Source organism: Condylura cristata, unplaced genomic scaffold, assembly GCF_000260355.1.
Source record: "Condylura cristata isolate star-nosed mole 26May11 unplaced genomic scaffold, ConCri1.0 scaffold00001, whole genome shotgun sequence".
In the NCBI taxonomy this organism is placed as follows: domain Eukaryota; kingdom Metazoa; phylum Chordata; class Mammalia; order Eulipotyphla; family Talpidae; genus Condylura; species Condylura cristata.
The window spans coordinates 58,442,130-58,465,948 of NW_004567102.1; the positions used below are offsets into that span (position 1 = coordinate 58,442,130).

At 35.1% G+C, this 23,819-nt stretch overlaps 2 protein-coding genes across 2 annotated transcripts in view; one reads left to right on the forward strand and one right to left on the reverse strand.

Annotated features, from left to right (window-relative positions):
• ASF1A (anti-silencing function 1A histone chaperone) overlaps window positions 1-10,967 on the forward strand; it is a 12,195-nt gene extending 1,228 nt beyond the window's left edge. Inside the window, exons 2-4 of the mRNA XM_004673814.2 lie at window positions 4,857-4,972; window positions 9,067-9,243; window positions 10,568-10,967. Coding sequence (XP_004673871.1) covers window positions 4,857-4,972; window positions 9,067-9,243; window positions 10,568-10,780 — 506 coding nt within the window. The 3' untranslated portion in view covers window positions 10,781-10,967. The remainder of the gene's footprint in view (window positions 1-4,856; window positions 4,973-9,066; window positions 9,244-10,567) is intronic.
• Window positions 1-23,819, reverse strand: part of MCM9 (minichromosome maintenance complex component 9) — a 58,041-nt gene that overhangs the window by 28,272 nt on the left and 5,950 nt on the right. The window contains exons 3-7 of the mRNA XM_004673813.2: window positions 20,033-20,349; window positions 18,801-18,882; window positions 17,711-17,911; window positions 15,678-15,803; window positions 13,980-14,099 (exon numbers count right to left, since the gene is read on the reverse strand). Coding sequence (XP_004673870.2) covers window positions 13,980-14,099; window positions 15,678-15,803; window positions 17,711-17,911; window positions 18,801-18,882; window positions 20,033-20,349 — 846 coding nt within the window. The remainder of the gene's footprint in view (window positions 1-13,979; window positions 14,100-15,677; window positions 15,804-17,710; window positions 17,912-18,800; window positions 18,883-20,032; window positions 20,350-23,819) is intronic.

Below are 23,819 nucleotides of genomic sequence, written 5' to 3' on the forward strand. Positions count from 1 at the left end.
GCTCCCCGGGGTCCCAGGGTGCTCAGGCCGGCGCCCGGGATGCTGGGGCGCCCGGGGATGCTGGCGCGCGGGCTCGCCCAGCCCGGCGTGGACTCGCTTAACGTAAGACGGACATCTCTCAGGAGGCAAAATATTGCCAAGTAGAAAGTTACATTTGACTCTGTAAGTAAAATACTTAAATAATTTCCAGGACTTAATCTCTGGCTTCTAGTCTGAAGGACTTTCTTCAAGAACGTGTTGCAATCTAAAAATAACTCCACATCCAAACGCCCTGAACACAAAACACAAAAGTGGGCTAGGAAATAAAAGGTAAACTCCTGAGGGCCATGCAGAAAATTTCATTATTTTTTTCTAAGTACGTTTTAAGGTCTTCAAAAGTAGCATCTGCAGTAATATCTAGAAAGCTCAATTTGCCAAGGCTTTTTATCTTTGCTTTCCTTAGGTTATATTAAAATAACCCAGCGTCTCATTTTCAAAATTTGAGGGGAAGTTTACTTCAGCATTGGTAGGTTTACAATTAAATAGGGAACATAACTTCTTTGAACTTACAAGTACATTTAACAAGTTGCATTAAAACTAATATGCTAATCATGACCTGTAACTGATTTTCACTTTAAAAATTCGTTTTAATCTCTATGTTTTGTAGTGTTTACTTTTTAAACTACAAAAGCGATTGTAAAAAACTTTTAAAAAGTTGTACAGACATGTAATAACAGTCCAGTATTCAGTATTCCAGTGCCTCCCATTTTACTCCTGCAGGTAGTCATAATTAGCTTTAATCTATGCTCTTCCATAGTTTTAATATGTGTATAAAGACTATATGTGTGTGTATTACATGTGGTGTACATTTGGAAAGATGATTCATTCATTTAAATAACTTTATAAATAGGCCGTTGATAATAAAATTAATGGTAATTTTTATTAAGCCATCTGATTATTTCCCCACAGTATTCTTTAAGTATTTTGGCTACCAGCCCCATTTTTCATATCCAATTGTCTAATATTTATTACTGATTTCATAAAAGTAGGCAAATGCAAGAGAAACTGTTGATTAGTATATTCCAACTTAAGACTAGAGTTTTAGATTTTAGACATTCCTCATATCATAGGAAAATGATGCCTTCCATTTTAGGGACCAATTCTGAACAGGGAATATAGAGGGTTCTGAATCTTGTTATAGAGCTTTGACTTTGGGTGGTGGAAAACTGCCATTCACAGCCGAAATATGTTTCTTTTTTAACTGGAATCTGCTCAGAATCCAACTGAATTACATCAGTTTTTACAATACTGATGTCAATACACCTACTTCCACTGGTGCACCGCACTTCTGCGCTGGGTATTTATTTCGTATATTTTAAAAAGAATTTAAGCTGAGTCATACAGAGCTGCAAAGGAATCTTTCAGAAAAGGTACCATGATTGTGTACTCCACCTAGAGGCTGTGTGGATTAAGGATATTGAGTTTACCTAAGCAAAGACTTCTTATAGTTTCCATACTTTTATATTATAGGTCTTTAAAAAAAGTCTTGAAATTAAATCATAGAATATTCTGAAGGGGTCCTTTTATACTTCATAATTTTATTGTAAGTCCCAGCCCAAAGGTTGGTCACTATTTTTCATGCTTTAACTTGTTGGTAGCTTCTAAATATTTCAACTGTCCTGTAGCTATGCTTTAAAAGAATAAAAGCCTTGATTGCAGTTAAGGTAATTTAGTTATTTCTAACATGAGGCTCTTATCAAAAGCAAGACAGCAGTCTAAATTTAAATGAGGTTTTTCTATTACCATGGGATATTGGAGACCCTGTATTTGTTTAATCTGCTGGTAAATAAATTTGGATGAGTTTTGATTGACCTTCCAGCTTTCTTTCTTATCCCTTCTGTGAATTGCTTATTCACTGCTTCTCTGTTGGATGGAGCCATTTATTTTAAAAGCTGATGGGTATCAACTATAGCCACAGTCAGTTGAGTACAGTGTACCAGAATTGATTTATGGTGCTTTACACTTTCAAACTTCACACTTGTTCTAATTCCCAGAGATTATATATTACCAACCAAACTACTGTTCTTCCCAGCTAGTTTTAACATTTCATTTGTGAATCCCACCACAAATGAAGATGATAGCCTACTCTGATTATCATGATTAAAAGCAACAGCTAGTTAACTTTTCAACTTAGCTCCTTTAGCTATTAACCTGTATCCCTATCCTTTCCTCCTAATACAGAATATAAGAAAGCTAAAAAACTAATAATAAAACAAGTGATGCTAATTCACAAATAAATTTTAAACTCACCTACAGCAAGCATCTGTAAGCATAAAAGTAAAGGTAGTACAGGTGATTTGAGTTACAGCCTATGTACTTGTAAAGGCTCACTTAGATCATCATGGCATCTTCCCTCACCTATTTCCCCGTATTTAAATTCCCTATTACACTATTTGAGCATAGGGAAGAATTTATCTTCCTGGTTAGATTTTTTGCAAAGAACCTAAACATTAGTGCTGACAGATATAGTTTGGTTTCTGATTCGCTTTATTTACTAGCTGTGTGAATTTAGGTCGATTACTTAGTCTTTCAGAACTTAAACCTTGCATACAGGTATAATTAAATCCATGACAAACCTGTTGCGATTTAAACTTCAGATATGAAGCAGTGAGACCAATGCCCAGCACATAGTAAGTATTTTATAAAAGTAAGTTTGTTAATCATAACCGTGTTTCTAAGCCATACCATCAACGCCAATTTAATTTATACCAATTAGGAAGCCAAGAGTACTGTATGTAGTGATACAAATACATATGAAATGGACAGAACCTACATGTGAGAATTCCCTACATTATTCATACCTGGATAACATTATTCATACCTGGATAGTTTTCATGATCCTCAAAACATCTTCATTATTTGACTTCTGAGTTATCTACCTTATTGGCCACTAGCTTTATAATCTACTTAATTGATTTCTTCATTGCCTAGTGTCTTAAGTAATCTTGGAGTACCTAAAGGCTCACTCTCTAGGAATCCCTTAGGCCTTCCATGTTGACAGTTTCCAAGTTTTTACCAAACTTCATCATCTACACTTAATATCTAGTAGACATCTCAAAGTAAAACTCCTGGTTGTTTCCCTTCCCTGCCCGATGCAAAACAAAAACAAAAAACATGCTTTGAGATTTATCCAGAACATGACTGCTTCTCACTCCTATGTCTACATGTAATCTAAACCGCCGTAGTTTGTCTCAGTCGTTGAAATCTTATTTCCTCCCTTGTTCTCCTATCCTCTGCTGAACACAGCAGCCAAAATGATCCTTTTAAAATGAAAATCAGATCCTGTAACTCTTCTGCTCAAAACCCCCAATTGCTTCTCATGCCATTAAAACCCAAGTCTAATTTTTTAAGATGTATTTTACATCATTCTTCCTTTTTATACAATGTATGCTTTCTCCTGTCAGGTGTAGACTCCATAAAATTCCCACCAACCTTGTACCTTCGCCATAGTCCCTTGTGCTCTTCCCTGTTCCCTTGCCAAGTTTTTTATAAAGATCTTCATCTTTTAAAACCTTGCATAATATGACCATGCCACTCATCCTCCACTTCATAATCATTTCCCTTTTATTCATTCTGTACCAGCCCTGGCCTTTTTCTTGAGAATGCCAAGTTTACTCCTACTGCTGACTTTGTATTTGCTATTTCTTCTGACTATTCACGTTACTAGTCTCCATTCTTAATCTTCATGAACAATAACTGATATTGTAAGATATCAGGTGCAGGACCCTGCATTTGGGAATGTGCTAGAAGCTTGAATTCTAAGTGGGCTGGGTATAGGAAAAAACCCAAGGCTGAAAATGACAACCGACTTAGTAAGAGAAATACAAAGCTAAAAGATGTTTCCAATAAACTGCCATAATACAGTATGAATTAGTACCTATCTGTTGTTACTTATTAAGGGAACAATATCTGTAGTTACCAAAAAGATAGCAACACTGGTAGCATAAACCACATTCTCAAGGAGTGACCCCGAAACTCCCTATAATAATGCTTGTATAGTTCTAGTATAGTGCATCTGACAGGCAGGTCACACAGTGCTACATTCCTAAGAGGAGGAGGCATGCTGGGATGGTTTGGATCATGTAAAGCTGTCTTTCTCCCCCTACTAAAGAAGAGCCTCCTTCCAAAAAAACAAGCATTTTTACTCTTTTGGTTCTTGCAAACTACACTGTAGAAAGTACACAAAATCTGAATTACACCTAAGATTAGATTACATGGAATGTCTCAGATTGCACTAGAGTGTGTCTTGTTCTCCTCATACCTCTTCCCACTGTATACATATCAAGTGGTATAAGGATTCTTGGTTTCCTCTTCCCAAATTAAAGAATGGGTGCTTTGAGGATAAGGCCCCACTGTGGTCCTTTAATATTTTATGAATTAAAGCTCCTACTGAGCCAAGAGGGAATTTTACTAATAATTTAGATGATTTGAATCTGTATACATGGTATAGAGCAGCCCTTCCAAAGTGCCCAAATAGTGTTCAGTAGGTTGTTAAAGTTGGAACTCCATACCAAATAAATTTGAAAAATGCTAGATTAACACACTGGTATTCTTTTCTGAGGGATGTCTCAGAATGCTTACTCTCCACTCTGTTTTATGAATCCTCAAGAGAAGGTTGTTGAATGCTTCAAGAGAAGCATTTCCCAAGTTTGGGCTATGTTCTTTTGTTTGTGAGGAGCACTATCCAGGGACCACTGTTTCACAAAGGATCTGCTATGACCTGCAAGAATTTTATAAGCAGACATTACAAGGGTCTTTGATGTCATTTCATAATGAAATTGCTGAATATGGAATGATGTTTTGATTTTTAACCCTAGATTTGGAATGGAAAATTATCTATGTGGGGTCTGCAGAAAGTGAAGAATACGATCAAGTTTTAGACTCAGTTTTAGTGGGACCTGTTCCTGCTGGAAGGCATATGTTTGTATTTCAGGTAAGATTCTTTTTTCTTTTTTTTTTAAAGAGTTACTTATTTATGCATACAACAACTAGGATATAGGCCAGAGATGCAGGAAGTGAGAGGATTCACCAGAAACAGAGTGGGAAGCAGAATAGGCAGATCTACTGAAAAATACTGCTGAGGGGAGCATGGGTTGGTCAGGCAAGGCCTGCTGTGCTATGTGGGTCACCTCTCTGGCTGGGAATTGAACTCGTGTAGCATTGGCTGGGGATAACTTCATAGTGCTGTGCTTTAACCTATTGCGCCACCAGAGCTTAGTCAATATTTATGTCAGAAATGTCCCTAATAGACTGCTTTTCATGGTTTTTGTCCCTTTTGGGTTAAGTAATTCTGCTTCTGCTGCATTCACTTTTATCTGCATGTTTTTAGGAAGTCTTCATAAAAGAATGCTCTCTTTTGATTTTGTATGCTGAGAGACATTAATACGGTATTTTATTCAGGATTTGCATAGCATACAGGGAATTTTATATGATGGTGTGGTTGGTACACATGGTGTTTAATTTTGGGCTTTTCCTGTGAATTGCCCTTAATAGATCTTCAGGGTGCTATCCAGTGGCTCTAAACAGGAATTCAAACACATACTAGGGTCTCCCTGGTGGCCTATGGATTAAATTCAACACTATTACCTCTATAGCCCGAGTTCAATACCCAGCCAGGGAGCTAACCCACATATGGCATTGTATACCTCTCCTATCTCTTCCACTGCTCCCCTTAGCAGTATTTCAGTAACTCTTCAATCTGTCTTTGGTGAATCCTCTTGCCCCTCCACCCACCCCAGCACCTCTGGCCTACACCCCAGTTCGATGCAAAAAGATAAAAATAATAAACACATACTAAATTGATATCGTTTTTGAGCCTAAGTATTGAGATCTTAGGTCATTAAAATTGAAATCCAGTAGTTTACTAAATACCTATTGCATATATTTTTATATGTTCACTATCACAAACCACTGACTAGTTTAATATTTGTGAAGGAAAATTCTAATACAAATTATGTTCTCTGATAGCACTCACAGTATTTGGGTCTGTGCCAAGATTTCAGACATTGTCCTTTGTATTTAAAAGTGGTATTTCTTTTAATCCATGTTAATTTGTTGTATGAAACTATTCAGTGACTTCTCAAGTATCCATGTTTATTACAGGAAGGTAGTTATAATTGTCTAAAGAGTAACAAGACATAGGTTATTAGTTTTGTTACAAGTACTTCTGCCTTGCAGTTCCATCATTAAGTAGAACCCACTAAAAACACTTTAGCCAGAAAAAAACCTCCCTTTTGCTATCCCTGACTCCATTTTTTCTTACTTCATAGATGGTTATCAATTTAATACTGTTAGTCAAATAAACCCTCCAGATAAGAGCTTAGAATCCCTCAAATAGGGTATCTCTAGCCCGCTTTTAAATACAGAATTCAGAACTAAGGCTAACATCTTATCTTAGGCTTAACTGCTTTTTATTAAAAAGCAACAGCTAGTTTTTTTATATCTAACAGATAAGTAAATTACCCACAAACGCATGTCAATTAAAAGTGCTGTTACCATGAGTTGTTCATACATAACCTTGGTGAAAAATAAGGGTGCAGGAGAATGAATGTGTAAGAAAAAGACCTGGTTCACATTTTGCTGCACAGCTTATTAAACAGACCCCCTAACCTCTTTCAGTTACTCCAGTTAACTATAAAATGTGAACAGGATGTTAAAAGAACATTGTGAGGGCTAAATGAGGACTGACACTTAACTACAATCACTGACAAATAGAGCCCTTTTTCAATTATAATTAAATTTTTATATCTCAGTGTCTAAAGATTGTTACATAAAGAGTATCTGCTTTGACCTAAAAATCTAGAGAGCTAGTAGTACCTCACTTGCAATTCATGATATAGTCAGAAACTTGATTTGATACAGTGATACACCTGTTTTTCTGCTACTTTAAAAACTCTAAATGCCTTGTTTTTGAAGCAAACCCTTACAAATATTTTCCGTCTCTATGTTAAAAAGATCCCAAAGCTTTTTGACTTAAGAGTCGTAGGAACAAATTTTTCAAAAATACTCCCCCCCTCTAGTGATTTTCCAGTGGTTTTACCTCATTGTTAGTGCTTATGTTTCCAGTGCACCATTGTCAGCAGAGAGGTACAATAATTTGGTTTTTGACAAACTGTATTATTCTCCTGTGTATCAAAGGCTAAGAGGAAGATGTTCAGCTCTCTACATAGTATTGCTGTTTGGAGTAAATCTCTTATCACTTCTCTATTCTAAATGATCTGACAGGCCTACAGGTTTCTTTCTTGAATTTGCTCAAGTTAATCCTTGTCAAATTTTAAAACGCAAATATTCTTAGAACCAGTTTGCTTGGTGGAATTGGAGATGACATGGGAAGTTTCTATTATAATACTAAATATCTACTTCCTTTCTCTTCCCACTTCCAGGTATATGAAAATCTCTTAGCGAGCACAAGTGGGTGGGTACACAACATTTCTCAAAGAAACAGCATATTCTTCAGTACAGGCTCTTTAGTCACATCTTGGTATTTCTCCAAAGAGATCATAAACTCCTTCAGGGCAGAAACTAGATTATTTTGTGTCTAGAGCTGTGCTGACATGAGATTTTAGAGATGAACTGGATGGGACTTCTACCCACTCTTATTCTAATCACAGAAGATTGAAGGGAAGACATTTAAATTTTTTGACATAGATTAGAGAATTTGTGTTAAGTAATAACGAGTACATAAATATGTGATTAGTTCTACCCTTGAATTAGAAGGGACTTCACTGAGGAACATCTGATGCAAGCTTTTAAAGATGAATTTTTTCAGAATGTTAAAAAATTCCCTTACAGGGCAAGAGAACAGTATATAAAATACTATATCATTATTTCAAGAACCCATGTAATTCCAGAACTAGAGGAAGAGGTGTGGAGTTAAAAAAATAGTGTGAGTGGAGATATTAGAAACAAACTGTGATGGGTCCATAAACAAAGACCTGAGATTTTAACCCTTAGAAATGGAGTAATCATCTAAGATTTTTAAATCTAGTGGAGGGAGAGGAATATTTAAATAGCTGATGTTGGCAACAGTACAAATAATAGATTAGACCTGGAGATCAGTTAGATTAATAGAATTGAGCAGTAAGAGGTGCTTCAGTCTTCATAAATGAGAGAAGCTGAGACAATTAGATGTAAGAAATTGAGAATTTGGGGGTGACTGAGCATTTTAGCCTAGGTAGGTATTTTTGTGTCATTCTGTATTTCAGACACATGGTAGGCATACAATTTACATTCCTCTGATGATGACGGCCTGATTAAGAATATTAGCCAGAGTCATTCCCAAGCTTAAGGTATTAGATGGAGTGGTACTCCAGCTCCAGGGATGTTCCTTAGTGTCCTGGGAACACTAACAAGCTAATCTGCTGGCACATCATTCACTCAGCACTTAAGAGTGGCTGCCTTGGTAGCCTTCGGATGCCTTAGCATCATTATCCATTCACTTAATCTTGAGTCCTTCCACCAGGTGTCCCTTCTGTCCCATAGACTGTCATGGACAGGTCCCTAAGACTTCTCTAGCTCATTTGTTTCACCTTCTACATTGCTCAAGGTTTAGCTTGATTCAAAAACTGTCACTAGATTTATCTAAAACAATCTTTACCTTCACTGAATTTCTATAGTTGTGTGGTTGAAGCAGCACACTGTAGTTTAGTGCCTAGCAAAATCTTTATTCATAATGAATTAGTACTTTTTGAAAACCTGCTTTATTAAATATTTTCATTCCATTTCAAGTTTTATTAATTTACTATTAGACGATCTGTGAGGAATGTGTGAATGGGTGAGACTATTGTGAGTAGAAGAGGGGAATTGGTATAAGTATTTGCTGCCAATATGCTATAGGAAGATATTGAATGTTAAATGATGCTTTCAAGTAGCCAGGTAGGTACTTTGTTATATCTTACACATATGTCTTCCTAGTATGACTTCAACTTTTGTGGCTATGCCTTCAACTGATAGGGTGCTCAACGTAAACAAAATTCCACTCTTGCTTGTAGTTAACCTTTTTTTTTTTTTCCCTTCAAATTATTCTAGGCTGATGCACCAAATCCAGGACTCATTCCAGATGCAGATGCAGTAGGTGTAACAGTTGTGCTAATTACATGCACCTATCGAGGTCAAGAATTTATTAGAGTTGGCTATTATGTAAATAATGAATATACCGAGACAGAATTAAGGGAAAATCCGCCAGTAAAACCAGACTTTTCTAAGGTATGTTTGAATTACTGCTTTTTGTGCAATTGCCATTTCATAGCACACTATGAAAATGGCTTTGAGACAAAAGAAATTTGAGGCTGTTATGCCAAGTGTACTAATCATTGTTTCACTAGCAGGAGTGATCTCGAGCTCTACTTCCAAATAACTTGTTAGTAATAATTGATGTTGCTCAGCCACCTTGAGTGTCTGACAGTTTAGAAAAATGAAAATGCCTCTTGTTTGAAAAACGACCTTTGCTTATTGCATTTTGTGTTAACTGCTTTTTGTGTTGCATTTCCTATCACAACTTATTTCTGTCTTAGGACATTCTTGTTAATTTTGTTCTAATTCCCCCAAATCATGAGGGTAAGTTTTGTGTTTTGTTTTTACTATGAGCAGTAAATATCTCAGAACACCAATTTGCTGTGCTTGATATGCTCTACCTAAAGGTTAAACTAAAGGTCTTCCATTTTCTAGAAACTGAAAACAGCTTAACTTCTGAAAGTGAAATTCTGAGTAAGAAGTGAAATCTGTGATTCTATAATTCAGTATTCTCAAAAATACTTGATACTTTATGATTTCCCATTGAGAATGGTAACAGTGTGCTGATTCTCCTGAGATACAGAATATGACACTATTTGCCAGATGCAGATGCAGTAGGTGTAACAGTTGTGCTAATGAAATGTACCTATCGTGGTCAAGAATTTATTAAAGTTGACTATTATGTAAATAATACAAGAAAAATTACATGGGAGCAGAATGGCATTTCCCTTCTTTTTAGTAAGGCTGAAATGTTTTTTTATCCTGATGTTGGACTTTCTACTGACCAAATTTATGGTTACCTGTATAGCACCTCTAAGGAAACAAGAAAGAGAAGAAACCAGAATACTCTATGAATGAGTCATAGTAACTAAAAAGAAGGGAACCATTAATGAAAAGTTACATTTGGGGAAAATTCTTTTTTCTTGAAAATGTTACTGAAGTGAAATAGCCATTAAAGAGCATATTTATTTATCAAATAAAGCATCTTCTAAAGCAGTCACATTCAAAAATGAAGAGATTTTCTCCCTTTTAGGAAACAAATGTAGAGGAGTTAGATGAATTCCCTCAGATTCTCCACATCTTGCTTCCATTAAGCTCAAATACTTTCTTTGCTACAGCCCCAGTCCTTGTTTATGAGTTCCATTTAAGGTGCTTTATTTGACATACTTACACCTCTGTATGTAAATTTAATCTCCTAGGAGAGCTAATTAAAATAACTATTTTACTAAAACGCCTGTCTGTACGTGGTGATCTATCTTTCTTAGTATTTACCATTTTTATATTTCCTTCCTTCTAGCTTCAAAGGAACATTTTGGCATCTAATCCCAGAGTCACAAGATTTCACATTAATTGGGAAGATAACACAGAAAAACTGGAAGATGCAGAGAGCAGTAACCCAAATCTACAATCACTTCTTTCAACAGATGCATTACCTTCAGCATCAAAGGGATGGTCCACATCAGAAAACTCACTAAATGTTATGTTAGAATCCCACATGGACTGCATGTGACCACCTACCATCCCTTTAGTACAAATTAAGCTATAAAAACACACAGAACTATTTCCCTGAAATTCCGTAAGTACATAGTGAAGATACAATGTGAAGAATTTGTTTTAAAAACATCCTGTAGAAAGTTTATAAAAAAAACCAGTATTTGAGCAAATTGTGGAATATAAATACAACTATTTTTAAGTAATTTTTCTCTAATGTGTTATTTTATTTGTTCTGGAACTAATCTGATTAAAACATATATATAATTTTCTTCTCCTCTATATGTAATTAAAGCACTTATGAAGAAAAATATGAATCAGATCAGATTATGAAGATGTCTTAGGCTCTTGGACAGTAATCTTTAGACCACCATATTGCTGACCTTCAAAAAAGCCAGGTTCACTTCAACTAAAATGTTTCTTCTGGTCATAACATAGTTTGGTTTTATTTAAGGGGCAAATTTACATTCTTTCTTGGCATGTCCTTAATTAAGGAAGAGATGTGATGACAACTATATGCTACCAAGAACTTAGGATCTGATTTTCCAGGCCACCTTGAAGTTTCCTATGGCTCTAATTTGGTTTCTAATATGAAAACAAATGTGGTCGTTTATAAGGTCCTCTGGCTATGGTGTTTTTTTGTTCTGTTTTTGTTTTTTAAACAGAGTAGAACACTCCATGAATCATATGTTGCTACTGCCCAATGAATTCAAAATGTTAAGAGCAAATACAAATTCCCTAATTTTAAGAATAGAAAATTACAGTGATTTAGACCTATTCTTTAGATTTATAAAAGTACTGAGAACATAATGCTTTAAAATTATTTTGATATATCATCTGCTATTGGCAGCATTTCTATTAAAAATCATTGAATTTGGAAAAGCATATTTAGCTTTATCATAATAGAAAATATTTTGGAAATATATATATATTTTCACACATGTAGGCCTCTTCTCCATACCTCCTGACACTCATGGAGAGTCAAATTAGGCATATTTGTGAATGACATATTCTAAATAGCTTTTCCAAATAAGTTTTTAAAAGGCAGTCTTGGAAAGGAATTCATCAGTTAAACAGGCCAAAAGGTTCCTTTTCTTCGATGAGAGATTTCTTCCTCAAAAAGTTTCTTATGCACCACTAAATTAAGTGTAGAATATTTCTATTACTCTTGCTGCTAAAGCAAGATATAGCCATATGATGCAGAGTTACGCAGTGCCTTCATATGAAAAACTTTTATACTGCACTTTTTAAAGCTTTTATTTTGAGGAAAGAAAAAGGGCATTTGTCTGAATATGGATTATAAGTTGTATATATTTCCTGTCATTCTAAGTAAGTGAATTTGTGAAATAGTCTTGCTAAATGTTAAACTTTGAAATTTAAATTAATAAAATTATTAAAACTGTCCACTAACTAGTTCTTAGAGTTTAAAAGTAAAACACGTCTGACTGTTAAACCTATGAAGAAATTTTCATTTTGTTTAACTGCAATTAAAAGAAAATGTTAAAATATTAAAATGAAAATAAATGCAATACTTTCCCCAAAAGAGGTCAGTGATTAACATAACAGGAATGCATTCTTGTTAGAAATAAAGCAAATGTAAGCCATATTATTAGAAAAAGTAGTTCACTGCTGAGTTTTTATTTGGTTAATTATAGTTCTCAGTATATTGACATCAAAGGATTAGGTTTTAACATTAATTTCTGAATGAACAGCCAATCATCATAGAAGTTTGAGATTAAAAACCATTACTTCTGGAGAGTTTTATTCTCTAAGACTTTTTAAAAATGGCTGAAAACAGAATTCAAACATTAGGAACTAAGAAACTGACACATAGGTTTCCTTTTTTCCCAATTTGGCCTCATTTTACAAACATCTGAATTATAGCTAGGAGATTTGAAACTTCCAGCCCTTTTCATCTAGTAAATAGCTGTGCTCTGAATATATGAACACTGCTATACAAGAGACAGGCAAATAGGTTAGAAGGAAACAAGGAAATCATTTAAAATGAGCACCATTCAGGAATTCTGGAGTGCACATATATATAGATAATATATATATTTCATTTATGACCTTATATAAGATTTATATTCCCTCAAACTTTTCTCTCACACATTGGTTTTGAAAAGGGGATAAGTACATTTACTACAACTTGGACTTACTTTTTGGCACTTCATGTAATTATTTACTCCACTATTTTCATGTAATTATTTACTCCATTATTTATTTGAAAACACCGTTTCGTTATTTTATAGAGAACTCTAATAGTGGGTCATAAGGATTTAAAAATACATATGAAGTATTTTTATCGCCTTCCCTCCAATATCCTGAAACTCTTGCACTCCTCTCACTTAACAAATTACTTCTTGTCAATGTTTAATGTACTGTCCTGTTCTACTTTAAACCGCACGTGCCCCTTCGACTGGGGCTCTCATTGTGTAAAACTATTAATGGAGCATTTGCTGCCTTCTGATATTTTAAAGCATCTCATTAGAAATATGAGTGCAAACAATGGACATTAGGCTCCTCCAACAAGCAGTAAATAATACTTGTGCAATGTGTGAAAACAAAGGCCTACTATAGTAGAATAGGAGAGATATTTCTCCAATCGAAACAATGTAAGGAGCAAGAACATATCTTTTAAAATAATTTTCTCTAAAGTCACTGAAATCTCAACAATCTTATCTACACAGGCTTTTAAATGTATTGAAGAATCATTATACTGTATGAAATAAAGTTCCACACTGCAGTAATGAAATATGCTTTCCATATACCGAGACAAATTTTCTTAAGTATTTCCCTGAGACTTATGACCACCAAAATACTTGAAAGCTCTACACCATCTAACTACTTTTGGAAAGTGAGATTCTCCCCCCCCCCCCCATTTATTTCAGCATTCTGTTTGCTGTCTTCATAAAATGCCAAATGATATATCACTCTTTCCTACATAAATGTGTGAAGGTAACTAAGAGTCAAAGACACTGAATAGGATCATTCAAACCTAAGATGCTAAGATATACATAGTATACATTTCTGGAAAAGAAGTTTAGATGCAACTTTTAAAATATTTTCTTAGAACTAAAAATAAATATCCTTCAGTTTTTGCTAATAATTCAATAGTTAGCTTGAAATTTCTCCTATTGTCAGTTATTTTTGCATACGGGAAAACTTTTTGGCTGCTGTAGTAATGTTAAATTAATTGCAATTGTCACATAAAATACCTGCACTAGTAGATCCAATTCCTGTGGTAAGCACAGATCTTGGTGTAATCTTTGCTGCATATTTGAGGAATTGAGATTTCCCTGTGCCAGGATCCCCAACCAATAAAAGATGAGATTCACCTAGAAAAAAGTAAATATGTGGGGTTTTATAATTTCTATGAAAAGCTTCTTTAATAAGTGTAATTAATTTAAAAGAAAATTCCATATTACATAGTATTTTTGTTACATAATTTTACTTAAGAGTCATTCATGGAAGAATCTAGAAAATTTTGAAAAACGTCATAAATAACTATTAATTGATTTCTGTATATGACATTTAAAAATCTAAATTCTAATGACAGAGTATGGGCTATTTCCAGATGTTTATTTAACATTTAAAAAATTTTGATTTACAAAGTTTTTGTTTAATCTACTTTTTAATACCAAACTACTATGATTAAATCTTTCCATATAAGCCACAAAATGTTTTATGATAAGCACTTTTAAAGTGTTCAGTACTTTATAAGTATTTTAAGCATTTTATGTAAACTTTAGTAGTTTAATAAAGTACCTATTTTTTTTTTTTTAAGATTTATTTATTTCTTCATACAGAACTGGGTACAGGCCAGAGGCTCAGGGGCGGCAAGAGGATTCACCAGAGACAGAGCGGGGAGCAGAACAGGCAGATCTATGAAGTACACTGCTGAGGGGAGCAGCGGGCGGGTCAGGAGAGGTCTGCTGCGCCATGTGGTCACCTCCGGAGCAGGCGGGAATCGAATTCATACTAAAGTGGCTTTAGTTTCTCAGTGCTGTGCTTTAACCCGCTGCGCCACAGGGAGGGCCTAAAGTATCTATTTTTAAGTGCTTTTATTTTTCAAATATAACAAATGATCATATGAATATCCTGCAATACATACAGTCTCGCCAATCAAAAAATCTCCTCAGTACTATGAGTATTTTCTAACTATATTAATAAGACAATCCTATTTAAGCTCACCATATAGCAGATACCTTGCAAACAGTACATGATCAAAACATAATACATGTAAATTTTATTGTGTTACTACTCTACCCTATAGTGTTTTGGCATCTATAAGCAGTCTGATTTTCTTAACAATAATGTCCTTTTAATCTCTTGGCTTTAGTCTTTAGTTACAGCCCTCACATTGCCCTGCTGAAGGCCATATGCCAGATTCAGGTCATTTTTAAGTGTTAGCCACAAAAAAAAAACTTTCCCATTTGGAAATAATTACACACTGGTAGTAATCTGTTTGAATGTGTGACCTACGTCAACACCTCATGGCAGATGGCACATTTACTACCTGCCAGAGGAAAGTGAATAAGCACACAGATGACTGAACAGCAGCCAGAAAGAAACACTGACACAGAGAGATGCTACTTGGAGACACTAGAAAGTACTTTTTAATCCTTCTTTCTTGAAGAGACAGGGATTTCCCGCCCTCCCCCCCGCAAAAAAAAACCATAGTAGTAGAAATGAAAGACTTTATTTTGTTGCATCCCGATGGGCTGGAGCAAAATTACAGATTTACTTAATCTTTACAAATTTTAAAACAGCTCTTTGATACAGTGATACTGGACAGCTTTAAAAGATTACATTAGGAGAATAAAGCTCAAGAAGCAATTTTTATTCAGAAAAGAAAAATTACAGTTTTTCTGGTATGTGCTAACATTTCTCAAAATTTTCAAACAGGTACTAACCTCTGACCCGTGTTCCTGTAGCATCTGTCCTTTGAATCCCACCAGCCAGCACCATGGCCACAGCAAGCTTTACTAGATACATGCCAAAAACTTGAGGGCACAAACTAGCCAATATTTCATTTCTTCCTGGGAAAAGCAGAAATGTCAAGTTACCAATAATTGCCATGATATCCTAACTGGAATTTCTCTTTCTATCCTAACTGATTATCGTCTTTCAGTACTCCCCTACTACCTAAAATAATCATGAGGACCATTCCAGAAGACTAAAATGCATGAACACATTGTTTAGGACCTAAAATTTCTTTATTCAGTGTCATGAGATGGAAAGTCTGCTTTTTTACTCTCAGATGGTTAACTGCACGTTTGTCTCTAAATTTATCATTTCTGAAGAGGCAAAAACTTGTCCATTTCTCCCTCATTAGGCCAACACCATCCCATAATCCATTATTACAAATACCAGCTGCACTTTTTGTATAGTAGTTTCAGTAAAATTACTCCATTTTCTAAATAAAAGGAACTCAATCTCAGAAACAATAGGTGAAACTAACTGTAAAGCCAGTAAACTTTAAATACAATACAGGTGGTGTCTGGAGCTCATGGTTATTTGCAGGAGGTATAAGAGTGGGCAAGCCAACCTACCCCTGCAAGTAAATTCACCATTTACTTAAAGTAGTTTTGGGAAATTATATTTTATTTAGAATAAGTTATAGGGTATTAAGAAGACCATTATAAATTCTAGCAATCAAGCTGGATGTCTCGGGAACTTCTGATCAAGTGGTTTAAGAACAATACTGTTTTCAGAAATGTTGAAACACCAAATTTAAGAATCTGTATATCCCAATCATGAATAAGTATGTACTCCAGGTGTTCAATGGCCTAACCAACCAATAGATGCTGGTAGTACCTATGACATTCTATCAGTAACAAGTTCTTCTTGAATCTGTCATAACTTAGGCAAATTTGCTAACATGATGACATTCTATATGTCTACATTCATATTACTGGAAATTAAATGTCACATATTGGTTAATTGATTTGCATGCATAACTACTTTTATTTCTGAGTCTGCACTCATACTTCAGTGAAGAGGAAAATAATCACACAACTACTTGTTGACTGATGATTCCAGTTCCAGCAGGTTTTCCTGCCAAACCATCAAGGGAAAGGAAAGGCCCTTCACTCCATAGTTAATGGGCCTACTAGTAAGGCTACGTACTATAATGAATGAAAAAATGATTCAGTGGCCACAAACTATGGTGATGTCACCTGGTATGGCAGGAATGGTGAAGAAAAAGAACCGTTTAGTAAAAGTAGACCACTAAGGATAATCCATAAATCATTTTAAGGGCCTGGTGCTGCTGAGATCTTTGAGGGTGAGGAAAGTCTCTTCTGGAGGGCAGGAGGGGTGGAGGAGCTGCAGCCTGGTGCCTGGGCAGCAGGAGGGATTGGGGAATTGAGGGGTGGGGTAGCCCCCCAAATACTCTATGAACCCAAAGACTGCTATTTTAATTTACGTTACTATCTTAGCCTCATGGTCTCATGGTCAATATTTTTGCTGTGATTACAGGTTTTTTTTTTTTTTTTTTGCATCTTTCTATATCATCTCTTTACTACTTAACTCTGAACTTTGAAATCTTTATCTAACATACTGTGTTTTTGTTATCGAAGGTATGAAAAAAGAAATGAAGCTTTAATAGGATTAGGTTCCAAAAGAGGAAGAGTTCTGCATATTTAAGGAGAAGTCATTTTTAATTGGTAAAGATTATTTTGAGCTTAAGAGATATTAAGATAATTGTTGGAAATGGAAAATCTCTGAAATTTAGCCTGGATTTTCTAGGAAGATCTCTTCATAGCAATGATTATTCCCAAAGAGGAGTTAAAAGACTATTAGAGGCACCAATGCTACCATCCTTTGAACTCAGCCACTGTATTTGCATCATGTAAGACAGTTAACAATATAGTAGTTAACAATATAGTTAACTACTGAAGGAAATGGCATTAAAAATTACCAGCTATACCCACTAATCACAAACCTGCAAAGGGATCGCTCTTATAGTATTCCCAAAAATCTTCAAATTCCTTTCGGACCTCTTCATTCATGATGATCCCTGCAGACTGTTCATTATTTACTTGGATATAATTGGCTTTCAGGACTATCTCCACTTCACAGCGCACGTCTTGATGAAAGGGTTTCCAGCGCTGCATTACCACTCCATAAATAGTGAGGTCATCGCCTAAGGAAAAAGTACCAAGTGGGTCCAGTAGTAACAGGACCAGCAATGATAAATCATTCTCCCACCAGAGTTTAAAAAAAAAACTGGGACAAACACTCCACAAAGTCTTGATCTATTTATTTATTTATTTTTGTAGCACTGTATTTTTATTTTCATGGCTAAAAACTTAAATCTTCATGTTTTCTTAATTTGTCAAATGATAATCATAGCAAGTTATTGTTCTTTACTGGGAAAATAGTTTACTGGATGATTTATTCATTGTTATGTTAGTTCATATTTAAACACGAGGTGAACTGTAGCCAGAAGGTTCAATTTCTGACAATTGATAGTAGTTATAGTTTAATATATTCATTTTTCTTATATGTGTTAATAGTTTACACACTGCCTTTTTTTTCTTTTTTTAAAGAACTAGAAATAAATGAATACTCTCAATGTTCCCTTCCATAAATTGGAAGTACAAGCTATAACCTTGCTTGTTCCTTTCGTGGTTTGGTCCTTCTTACCTGAGCAAACTCTCCCAACCTGGTGGGCAGAGTATTAAACTTTTACAGATTTTCCTTAGAGGCTTCAGCTAGTTTATAGATACAATTTCCAAACAGTGACATCGATACCTATTATTACATAGAATTCAACGCACCAGTAAGTATATATGAAATAGCATTCACTATTTTAGTATTGGAGAAAAGGGGATTAAAAATAAAGACAATCCTGGCCCCACAGGTTTCACAGCTTTCCTGCCATCACATCCAAACTCCATGCCAGGCTCTGTCCTCAAAGTGAGCAACTAAGTCTCCACCCTTACCTGACAATGATTTTAAGAAAATTAAACATGACTTCCGAACCAATACTATAAGATCTCCTATACAAGCTAACAAAAGTGAATTCTTACCAGATTTACAATTGTCTACTAAGTCATCTTCTAAGATAACTTTCATAGATCGTGGAATACTTCCAACAGACAGCCTCTGAACCTAGCAAGGAAAAGAAAACATTACAGAATATCCTTAAATATACTCTTAAGTATTCAAAAGCCTAGCAGTTTTTGAAATTAGTTTTTATTTCTCCAGTCTCGTACATTAAAAATTCTAATGGTGATTTATGGACCTTTTAGAAAATTGTGCCTACTGTAAACTTAAGAATTCACTAAAACTAGAGTAAAATTACAACAATGGGGAAACGATATCCAAATATAATCTAGTTTGTAGATGGTCAAAATTAACATGCTCCAACTGGTAAACACAGTAACAAAGTTACTTAGCTAAAGAGGCAATTTTTTCCTGATCCCTAAAGCCTGTGGGAAAATCACTTTATTTCTTAGAAACAACTCTGGTTCTATTTTTATTCCATATGAACATATGCCCAAGAAGAAAACTATGCTGCCCAGGTTGCAGTGCGTCTAGATGCAGTTATTTATTCTGACCAGTAATTTAGAAGCAGATATATAGGAAACTTGAGAGAAACTGCTTAAATAGAAATTTGGGTTAGCTGGCAAATGCTTTCGCTTAACCCATTTTATCCCCCATTCTTTGAATAGGACACAAATGTGAATGACGCTATAACCACCATTCTAATCCATATACAACAACAGAATAGGCACCATGTGTTAAGAATCAATACCAACTGATATGAATCTGAGTTCTCAATGATGAGGAATTTATGTGCTAACCTCAGACTATCTCCTATTTATTTTAAATGAAAGAAAACAACTTGCATTGAAGCTGCAAGTAAAGAAAAATCAGGCTCACTCTGATTTGTTAAAGTTCTCATGTACCTCATTTGACACAGGAAATAAAATTGGGCCAAAAGCCCCACATCCTGCCTACTCCAATGTGTAACCAGTTCAACTCACTTAATTTTCTCCTTTCTTAGCTAAGAACAGCTAGTCTGAACTACTTATTTACTTTAATATTAACATAAGTAATTCCACAACACTCTTGCCAGTGCTTATAAAGAGATGACTACTTCATAGTTTCTAAAAATTATATTCTAAGCTTGAGCTCCACAGAGTAATGATACAAGTTCTATTTCAATCTATATATGTTCCCTAGTCCTAGCAATTTGCCCATAGCTGTAAAACACTTCTTCAAATTTGTTATTTTTTTCACTTATTTGAGTATTTACCTGTTCCTGAATTTTGATTTCCTGATAATCTCGACACTTGGTCACAGATGAAGATAAGCCTGAGAGGCAAGTAAATTTTGAAGAATCACAGCTATCCAAGCTGGGACAGGAGGATGGTTGGCAGAAAGTATAATACTGCTCAAAGTCAGCCTTGACCACAAACACATGCTTGCATTTGTTGCACATGTAATCCCGCTCAAACTCCAAGACCTTCACCAGACTTGTTTGAATCACTGTCCCAGTGACAGATAAAAAGTGTCCTACATCCTTGGTTTTAGGGATGTGCTCTCTCACCAGCTCAGGACAGACAGGCAAACCTGATGAAAACATACATACACACAAAAAAACAATACATCAATTGATCTAAACCTTTGGATTTACCTGTAGGGAATATATTCTCACCTTCCTGAAGGAAAAAATGTAATTTCACCAAAAAACCTTTTTGTTTTACTTAAGAAATAAAAAAACTCAAGAAAATAGAAAAGCATTTCAAATAACAATCACCAATGAACACTTCAAAAGTGTCTAGATGATATAATAAGCAAGATTTAAAAATTTTTTAGGATTAATTCTCACAATAAGGCTATTAGGACCTAAGTATAGTACCTAGTTATTTACTATATTCAACATCATATTCAATATTCAACAAAGAACACTGCCAAGTGTTATTCATAAAATTAACTGTGACTCTTTAAGCCACAAAGTTGAGGGATAAAGAAATGGTAGAACAATGATAACAAGAGTGCCAAAACGTGAGGTGGCAATCGCTTTCTCCTTACATTCAGTTTGTTTTCAAGCCTTGACTCACTCACCTTCAGGTTTAACCAAAGCATCACTTTATCCTTTAAAACCTATGCATTTCACCATTAATAAACAGGCAACTGAGGCCCTCCCTGGTGGCGCAGCGGGTTAAAGCACAGCACTGAGAAGCTTAAGCCACTTCCGCATGAGTTCGATCCCCGCCTGCCCCGAGGCGTCCACATGGCGAGGCAGACCTCTCCTGACCCGCCCTCTGCTCCCCTCAGCAGTGTACTTCGTAGATCTGCCTGTTCTGCTCCCCACTCTGTCTCTGGTGAATCCTCTCAACCTCCGCATCTCTGGCCTGTACCCCAGTTCTATATGAATAAATAAATAAATCTTTTTTAAAAAAATAACTAAAATAAACAGGCAACTGAAAAAGTACAAATTGCCAAGGAAAATTATGTGGAAATGCCCTTTGTCAAGTTTGCCACTGGAGTAGAGAGATAATGGCTGTGAAGGTCAAAGGCTAACAGGTTTATCTAGGTACAAAAGTTCATGTTTCATCGTCAATTGTTTTGTTCAAAACCTGGTAAGTGTGCATTCTGAAGACAGATCTACAGTATTTGTCAATTTCATGAGAAATAATCATAATCGGTATGATTATACTTTAAGTTTCTATGGTCAACATGTTTTCTTGCTGTAAACAATCCACTCTGAAAGCCTAATAAAAACAATGATAAAAATAGTAATAATGATAATGATGATAACCATCAGAGGACAGTGTGAAGCATGTAATTTTTTAAAAAGCTTTAGTCAAATGAACTGAATGTTTAAGGCAACAATCTACAGTAATTGGGTGTTAAGTCTACACACAGAACTGACTTTTCTGTTGTTGCTTCAGCTCTATCTTCATTCACTGTGTATTGTATGAGCAAGGGAAGCACTGCTAACATTTACCACCATAACTCTCTTTTCTATGCTTCCATGCTGACTTGCCCACCTTCTAGTGGACAAATTTCTTACTTATATTAATTCAGATTACATCACATTTTGCCAATAAGGTAACCAATTTTGCTTAAGATGATTTTTATATCTGTTGACTTTACAGCTTAACTCAGAAAACAAACTTATTTCCAAATTCTTGGGAAATACTTCGTTAAAACATTTGGGGGCTGAGATATGTTGTATAACATATAGAGGCTAGGGTAGAATTTAAAAAGTTATTTTAACCATTATAAGAAAATCCATATTCATTTTCATTTTGATCCTATACACCTGATAAATAAGTTGTCGCTAACTAAATGTTGAACTACCAAAAACAGTATTATTTCCAGTTATATCAAGTAAAAACTATACAAACTACCAAGAGCTTTCATTTAAAAAAAAAAAAAAGGACTTATTCTATATATGTTTCAGAGGTACATAGAATGTTAACATTCTAGTATGTGGAGAACTTTTTTTAACTTGGCCTTAGTTGAAATATATATTAAAATGTATATTATGGCAATGCATCTAAACACTGCCCATACATTCTTATCTTCCTTTTGCTCCCCACATGAATACTATTTTTAAAATATGGTGATATACTTTACATACCATAAACTTACTCTAAATTTTATTACTTCAAAAAGAAATGTTATACCTAGTAGCCGTTATTCCCCCTCCCTCTACTCCTTGACTCTAGCAATCACTAAGTTACATTTTCTTTTTGCTAAATTTATTCTGGACATTTCATAAAATATAATCATATAACACGTGGTCTTTAGTGTCTGGCATCTTTCACGTGGTCTTTAATGTCTGGCATCTTTCACTTTGAACAATGTCTGCAAGATTCAGCTATGTTGTAAATATATAAAACTTCATTCCTTTTATGTCTGAACATTCTGCCTTATGGATTTACTATATTCATCAGCTGATGGACACTTCAGTTGTTTGTTTCGAAAATACCAAAACAAACATTTGCATCTATTTCTGTTTGACAGTTTCTAATAATCTTGGGCACACAAGTAGGAGTGAACTGTTGAGTCACAGGATTGAATATACTTTTAAAAATAATTTTATTTTTATGTTAGTAGAGTTTGCTATTTAAGTATACAAATGGAACTAAAGTGGAATCAGGGTTATCAACACAATTTGCTTCTTGAAGTATAAACAAAATTTACCAATAAATATCTTTAAGAAAGGTGACCCAAGTAAAGACTGGTAAAGAATGGGTTAAGAAAACTGATTTTAACAATAATTTCCTTGAATTTTTTGGAAACATCTTTCTCTCGTGTCCACTAAAGAAATTTCATTTTTACAACCCAATTCTTCTTTAGTTACATTTTGCTTCTGAAGCAAAGCTATGGTTCAGTCTAAATTATAATATCAATGTATACAGACTTAAGAAAAATTAAGATCACAAGAATCAGGTTTCAGAAAGAGCTGTGTTATTTTAATATCATGCCTAACCACAGAATGCCCAGTAGAATTTAAGAGCCTGGATTTTCAACATGATGAAGTCCCATATAAAATTGATGAAGTTTTAATATTTAGGTAGATGCTTGTTATTTTAGACTTAATAACAAATTTTCATTTAAAAACAAAGCTATGGGCCCTTCCTGGTAGTGCAAGGGGATAAAGCATAGCACTATGAAGCTAGCCACAGCAACTTCAGCACAAGTTCAATCCCCTGCCAGGGAGGTGACCCCTTGGCACAGCAGACCTCTCCTGTCTTGCCTGCTGGTTCCCTCAGTAATGTAATTTGTCTTTCTGCCTGTTTTGCTTCCCATTATGTCTGGCGAATACTCTCACTGCCCCTGTACCTCTCACTGCCTGTACCCCAGTTCTGTGTGCATAAATAAATAAATCTTTTTTTTTTTAAAGATTTATTTATTTATGCATACAGAACTGAGGTATAGGCTAGCGATGCGGAGGGTGAGAGGATTCACCAGAGACAGAGAGGGGAGCAAAACAGGCAGATCGACGAAGTACACCACTGAGGGGAGTAGCAGGTCTGCGGCGCCATGTGGACTCCTCCGGGCCAGGCGGGGATTGAACTCATGCG